The 8,321-nt window shown below is 39.7% G+C and overlaps 1 protein-coding gene across 1 annotated transcript; it reads left to right on the top strand.

Moving 5' to 3' along the window:
- Nucleotides 1-364: 364 nt before the first annotated feature.
- LOC140452834 (uncharacterized) lies at nt 365-1,150 on the top strand. Its single transcript, XM_072547166.1, has one exon. The coding sequence runs from the start codon at nt 365-367 to the stop codon at nt 1,148-1,150; it is 786 nt and encodes a 261-aa protein (XP_072403267.1).
- Nucleotides 1,151-8,321: the final 7,171 nt, after the last annotated feature.

Here is an 8,321-nt window from a genome sequence, read left to right as displayed (position 1 = left end):
GCAAATCTACTACTATTTACCTATACAAAAAGAGTGCGTGTATTATTAGTATATGTATGTGTGGCAGATTGACAGTTAACCTCCAGCCACACATGGGTTGACTGTGCTATTGAAGTGAGGGAACGTCGACGGAGAAAAGAAGAGGAGATGAGAGCAGCTGATGGCTGTCAGAACACGATCACACGACGAGGTGACAACGAAAAGAACTCTTACAGTTTTCTTATTTGTTTTTAGTATGTAGTTTATTGCTAATAAATCAATAAAACAGTTTAAAGTGTGCCCCGACTACTTTGCTTCCCGCAAACAGGCCACATTGGTGACCCCGAGAGAAAAAAACTGTAAGTACAACGATTTATACACAACTATGACAAACACCGACCAAACAATGCCAAAGAATATGAATATTACACCGTGCGAAGGCGATAATCACTCATTAATTGCACGGGTAGGCATTAAAGCGCCAGAGTTTTGGCGCACTGAACCAGAACTATGGTTTCTCCGGATAGAAGCGCAGTTTCGACAAGCCAAAATCACAACTGACAACTGTAAATTCGACCATACTGTTGCTAGTTTAAACAGTGAAGTACTTATAGAAGTAGCAGACATAGTAAAGAATCCCACTGCTGGCAATGCCTATATACAACTGAAAACTCGACTTCTCGACAGGTATGGCACCAGCTCAGATGAAAAGATCCACAAGTTGATGGAACTCACTCTGGGTGACCTAAAACCCACTCAACTACTCCATCGAATGCAAGCTTTGGCCATGGATAGCATTAGTACGCAAGTTCTCAAAAATTTTTGGTTGGACCGCCTACCACCTTCAGTTCGAAGCGTTATATCTATTCTTGATGGAGACCTAGAAGAACTTGCTAAGAAAGCCGATACGTACCTACGGTGTTCCAGTTTTCCAGTCATGGTTGTTACCGAAAGCTCTACCTTAGACAAAACAGTGGCTGCATTGAGTGACCAAGTGAATGCTTTATCCAACAGATTAACTGTAGCCGAAGAAGGGCAACAGATTCAAATGACCAAGAGTACCAAGTCATCATCAGACGAACAGTGTTACTACCATCGAAGATTTGGTGCACAAGCAAAGAAATGTAGACCACCCTGCAATTTTACAAAAAACGATCAAAGGGCGCAGTAATGGCGGCAACCGCAGCCCCTCACATACCACGCCGCCTCTTTATTACCGATAGTGCTCTCCAACTTCAATTTCTTATTGATACAGGGGCAGACCTAAGTGTGCTTCCACGTAAAATCTGCACTGCGACTCAGCCCAGCACTGTTCGCCTGTATTCTGCCACCGGATCGTGCATCCAAACATATGGTCAGAAACAGCTCACACTAAACCTTGGTCTAGGCCAACCTGTAACATGGATATTTGTAGTCGCAGATGTCACCACACCCATACTAGGAGCCGATTTTCTGACGTACCATGGCATTAGTGTAGACATGAGTAACAAACGACTAGTAAGTCCAAGTATGTCAAGCAATATTACCTGTGTGTCTCGTCGTGTTAGGGTGCCAGAAGTAGGCTTATCCACTGCTCATCCCTATGATCGTCCAACTGTTGCTATACCAGAGGATACTGAAAGAGTCCAGCACTATATTGAGACTCGAGGTACACCAGTTTTCTCTAAACCACGAAGACTTCCACCAGACCGTCTTCAAGCTGCACGAGCAGAATTCAACGAGCTGATGCAGGCAGGCATTATCCGACCATCAAAGTCATCTTGGGCCAGTCCGCTTCACTTAGTTCAGAAGTCCAATGGACGATGGCGTGCCTGTGGAGACTTCCGCCGTTTAAATGCCATGACGAAACCAGATCGCTACCCTATACCGCACATCCAGGATTTTGCTAACCAGCTACATGGTAAGAAAATTTTCTCTTGCATCGACTTGGTACGTGCTTTTTACCAAATTCCAGTCCACCCGAAGGATGTCCAAAAGACGGGTGTAATAACCCCCTTTGGGCTATACGAGTTCCTCCGAATGCCGTTCGGTTTGCGAAATGCTGCCCAGACGTTCCAGAGATACCTCGATCACCTTTTTCGAGAATGCTCATATGTGTATGTATACATTGACGATATCTTGGTTGCCTCGGAGACTGAGACTGAGCATGAGCAACACCTGGCATCAGTACTTCGGATTCTGGAAGCAAATGGACTTCAAATAAACAAGGATAAATCAAAATTCCGTAAACGTGAAGTAAACTTCCTGGGTGCCACGGTATCCCCAACTGGCGTTCGGCCATTACCGGCTAAAGTTAGCGCGATTCGTAAGTTTCCACAACCTACGACCTATCGACAGCTACGACGATTTATGGGTATGTTCAATTTCTACAGACGTTGGTTACCTAATGCTGCCAATGAGCTAATGCCACTAACGGAGTTATTGTCTCAGCAAAAGAAAAAGCAGCATGAACTAACATTAACACCAGCAGCTGCAGCAGCTTTCACCAAGGTAAAAGAACTCTTGGCCGCGTCGACTGAATTGGTCTTTCCAGCACCAAATGCCCAATTGAACATGTCAGTTGATGCCTCAGATGCTGCCATCGGCGGTGTTTTGCAACAGCTTATAGGTGAACACCTACAGCCCATCGCTTTCTTCTCTCGAAAGCTTTCTAAGACGGAGCGAAACTACAGCACTTATGACCGAGAGTTGCTTGCCATATTCAGTGGCATACATCACTTCCGCCATTTTCTTGAGGGTATGCCATTTACCATTTATACTGATCACAAGCCTTTAACGTTTGCCTTCCAACAGCGACATGAGCGGCAGTCTCCACGACAGATACGTCAACTAAAATTTATTGGCCAATTCTCGACCGATATTCGACATATACAGGGCGCAGCCAATATCGTTGCCGATTGTCTCTCACGACCTGAAGTAGACGCTATCACAACACCCATTACTATTGACTATGACCGGCTATCCGAAGCTCAGACTACAGATGAGGGTCTTCAACAGACCCTGAACGATCCTGCCAGTTCCTTACAACTTCAACGCATAGTTCTACCAGATAGCCAGCGGCCTATTTATTGTTCAGTCCAAGATGGTCGTATACGAGTTTATGTGCCAGCTGTGTTCCAAAGAGATGTTTTCCTGAAGTTCCACACGCAGTCCCACCCAGGGCATGCTGCTACATTACGAATGATTGCTGAACGTTTTGTGTGGCATAACATGAATCGCCAAGTCAAGCAGTGGTCACGAGAGTGCATCCAATGTCAACGTGCCAAAATCGGACGTCACACTGTTACACCTGTGACACCTCTAGGAATGCCAGACGATCAATTCGCACACATACATGTCGACATCGTTGGCCCACTTCCAGCAAATCAGAACTTTCGATACCTTCTCACAATCATCGACCGTTTCACAAGATGGCCAGAGGCCATACCTATCTCGGAGATTACAACCGAAGTCGTCGCGCAGAAGCTCCTTGAGGGATGGATATCCCGGTTTGGCGTGCCAGCAACCATAACAACGGACCGAGGTAGGCAATTTGAGAGCCAGTTGTTTCGCCAGCTCAATGGATTGCTAGGTGTACAACATATTAAAACCACTGCCTACCACCCACAATCAAACGGATGTATTGAACGTTTCCACCGAACGCTCAAGGCTGCTCTCATCGCCGCGGACACAGTATCGTGGGTTGAAGCCCTACCTCTGGTCATGCTAAGCCTTCGAAACACTTTCAAACAAGACATTGCATGTACAGCCTCCGAGTTAGTGTATGGTACCCCAGTGAGTCTCCCTGGACAGCTGCTTGTCCCTAGTGCTGTTACACCAGACGAGCATAGTTTTGTCCAACGACTACGTGAGACCATGGGAGCATTGCGTCCTGTACCGACGAGCAACCACTCAGCCCGCACTGCCTTTGTCCATCCGGATCTACAGACTACGAGTCATGTGTTTGTGCGAACCGATAAAGTGAAGCCTCCTCTTACACCTCCCTATACCGGCCCGTTTAGAGTGTTAGAACGAAGTGATAAGTTTATAACTGTGGATGTCCAAAATGTTCCTTAGCGAATTTCCATGGACCGACTCAAACCAGCATATATTCCAGCGGCCCAACAGGTGCAGGAAGAACATGCATATGTCAACCGTCTGATGAGCAACACAAGTCAACATAGCCGTTCGAAACCAGCAGGTTCCTCACTGGAGAGGAGCCCTGTGGCAGATTGACAGTTAACCTCCAGCCACACATGGGTTGACTGTGCTATTGAAGTGAGGGAACGTCGACGGAGAAAAGAAGAGGAGATGAGAGCAGCTGATGGCTGTCAGAACACGATCACATGACGAGGTGACAACGAAAAGAACTCTTACAGTTTTCTTACTTGTTTTTAGTATGTAGTTTATTGCTAATAAATCAATAAAACAGTTTAAAGTGTGCCCCGACTACTTTGCTTCCCGCAAACAGGCCACATATGAAAACAAAAATAAATATTGATTCCGGCCCTGAATGTCAGGCATGAAAGTCGACTTAATTTTAAGCTCCACAACTTTTATAGTTTTTAATAGAAAAAGTATAAATTTAAATATTTAAAAGTGATATATCAAAGAAGTTTACAGTGATTTGTTAAGTGCCGTAAGTACTTCTTTCCAGTTAATCATAGTTTGATTAGAAATATCACTTTTAAGCATCAATAACATACTCTCATCAATAATTGTAGTTACAAATTAACCAAAAAACTAGTTGTACTCTTATCGTTATTCAGCTAATTTGGTAATTACCAGCCGATCAACTAGTTTTAAAATAAACAGAGTCGGACTTTATTTGATTTAATCTATATATAAAATAAAGTCCTGTTAAAATCGCATATAGAGGATTCGTCATGTCCGTAACATCAGATGGAAGTTCCAACGTAATTAACTCTGTACCACAACATACCAACACAGTTAAATCCTACTCAAAAGTTCTAAGCCAACATACATATCCTAGTCCTGAACAAGCGATTGTTTTCTCTTCAAAGGATGGATTACGCCTACAGGACTACCTCATACCACTAGGAGCAATTATACAGCCCAAAAACATCTTATTTTCTTCAAGGCTGTCCAATAATCGAGTATGCATGTATCTAGCGAGCAAAGAAATTGTGGATAACTTTATGCAGGTATATGATGGTATAATACTAATAAATGATGAACCAGTTCAAGCTAGAAAATATATTACTCCAGCGGATAGGTTAGTTCTATCGAATGTATGCCCCTCAATTCCCCGTGATATTCTCATTCACGAATTAGAAAACCTAGGTCTCAAGCCAATGTCATCAATGACCTTTCTTCTTATTAGCTCTACCTTACCGGAATTCAATCATATTTACAGTTTTAGAAGACAAATTTTTATCAACCCTGTTATAAATCCTTTACCAGAATCTTTTTTGATTAATTACGATAACAAATCTTATCGAATTTTCTTATCGCAAGATAATCAGTTATGCTTTAACTGCAAACAGCAAGGACATAATGCTAATAATTGTAAAAATCCCACAAACTCTCAACAAACACCCACACCTCAAACTATTTCAACATCGTTAAATACTCCTTCACAAATGGACACCATACAAAAACTTCCCAATCAGCAATCTACTTCCTTAACAAACAGTACAAATCCTGAACATGTCGAACCAAAAGCATCTTCAGTTACAAATACCATTATATCTCCAGAAAATAACAGCGCTATATCACTATATATTACTCAACAGACAAGCCGTAAGCGTGACGTAGATGAAATTCTATCACCTTCACCAATATATACACCAGCTCTGTCAGAAAAAGATAAACAAACAGAAATAAATTTTAGGAAACCTACACAAAAACCCAAGAAAAGTTCTGATACTGACCTAAAAAAATAATAAATGAACATTCACCACCATATATCCTTAATCACGACCAATTTATAGATCTGTTAGAAAACGCACCAGGTTCTCCAAATATTATCACCACTATAACTAATTATACACATGATTTTACTGGATTACTAGGAATGATTAGTAACTTATATGCTCACATAACAGATAGATCTCTTAAAATCAAATGTACCAAACTTAGAAAAAAAATCACAAAACACCTAAATGACGAACTTTCTTCTACCGACAACGAAAATAACATTTTACTTGACACAGACCCAGAGTCCTATTAAAATTAAAACTTTTTTATAACTAGAAAGTAAAAATGGCGTCTTTTAATTCAATTATTCAGTGGAATATAAACGGATACTATAATAACTTACCGATGTTAAAAATTCTACAATCAGAGTATCTACCAGATATTATTTGTCTTCAAGAAACGAATCTTAAGAGCAACCAAGAATCTTGTTTACATAATTATCAAAGTTTTTCAAAAAATAGAGTAAACCAAAGAATAGCAAGCGGTGGAGTGACAATTCTTGTAAATAACAAATTAACCGCAAGTAGGTTACCCCTACAAACACATTTAGAAGCTGTAGCTATTTCTCTAGAAGGGACCACAAAAATAAATATTTGCACGATTTACTTACCCCCAGGACAACCAATTGATAAACAGGACCTTTTTAACCTCGTGAGACAAATACCTTCTCCGCGTATTTTAACAGGTGATTTTAATGCTTACAACAGTATTTGGGGCTCTACATATGACGACAAAAGAGGACTTATTATTGAAGAATTAATAGATCAGTATAACTTATCACTGTTGAATGATGGACGCCCTACAAGATTCAATATACAAACAGGCGAATCAACGCCCTTGGACTTAACGATAGCGGATAATACCTTCTCTGCATTAATGACATGGAACAGATTAAACTACACTTATAACAGTGACCATTACCCAATAATAATCACCAATAACTTGTTCAAGCCCAAAAATGGAAAGCACGCCCCTAGGTGGAAAACGAAGGAAGCAAATTGGACATTAATTGAAGATATCATAGAAAAACATGTCACAAACTGTCAAATATCCAACAGTATTGACACAGACATCGAAACCTTCTTCAGCATCATATTAAAAGCAGCCGAGGAAACCATTAAGAAAACTGCACCTATTACAAAACATAAACCAGTCCCTTGGTGGAATAAACAATGTAAGACATCGATCGAAGCTTCCAAAAAAGCCTTTAACAAATACAAAAGACATAAAACACTTAACAATAAAATAGAATTTCAAAAACTTAAAGATAAAGCTCAGTTAGTAGTAAAAACTTCAAAAAGAAATTCGTGGGCTCAATTTGTGTCCAGTATAAACAGTAGGACCCCTATGTCTGAAATGTGGAAGAATGTCAAAAAATATCTGGAATACCGGCTTATAACAAAATCACTCAACTAAAGAAAGATAATAAAATAATCACAGATGACCTAGAAATATCAGAAGAATTTGCTAATACGTATAAAAATAGATCTAATACAAGCAATTTTAATAATAATTTTATCAACTTTAAACAGAACGAAGAATGCAATGTAATTATACCGTTTGTAGATGACACAGATGCTTTAAACGCCAAATTTAATATAAATGAATACAAAGATGCATTAAACTCATTTAAAGAGACTAGTGAGGGTCCAGATAACATCCCAATGGTTTTTCTTAAGCATTTACCTGAGAATGCACATAATCATCTTCTTAACATATTTAATATTATTTGGACAGAACAGAAATTTCCAACAGCATGGAGAGATTCTATTATAATACCTATATTAAAACCAAAATGTCCCAAAATAGATCCTGAGTCTTATAGACCAATTTCGCTAACATGTACTGCATGCAAACTGTTAGAAAAAATGGTCAACCGTCTTGCATTGCCTTGCATTTATAAAAAAACTTCTTATATAAAAGATATATCCAAGTTAGAGTAAATGGTAATTTGTCGTCAAAAATGGAATTGGAAAATGGAATTCCTCAGGGATCTGTTATAAGTCCTACGCTATTTATAATTGCCATAAATGATGTTCTACGAAATTTAAAACTTCCACTTAAAGGCCGCTTATATGCTGACGATCTCGTAATATTTGGTCAAAGCAAAAACTTAAACAACCTCTCACAACTTGCACAGAGTTTCTTGTTAGATATTGACCAATGGTCAAAGGAAACTGGATTTATCTTTTCAACAACTAAAACTAAATATATAGTATTTTCTAAAAACAAAGTCAGTACACCAATCTCATTATATCTATACAACCAATGGCTACAACAAAAAGATTCGCTAAAATTGCTAGGAGTTACTTTTGACAGAAAGTTGAATTGGAAAGAACATATCAATAATCTAGCATGTAAATGTTACAGAAGATTAAATTTACTAAAAATTCTAGCACACAAGAATTGGGGTTTAGACAGGA

This window comes from Diabrotica undecimpunctata, chromosome 11 (genome assembly GCF_040954645.1).
Source record: "Diabrotica undecimpunctata isolate CICGRU chromosome 11, icDiaUnde3, whole genome shotgun sequence".
Taxonomy (NCBI): Eukaryota; Metazoa; Arthropoda; class Insecta; order Coleoptera; family Chrysomelidae; genus Diabrotica; species Diabrotica undecimpunctata.
The sequence above is the reverse complement of the archived record's forward strand: the minus strand, read 5'-3'. Positions and strand labels throughout refer to the sequence as shown.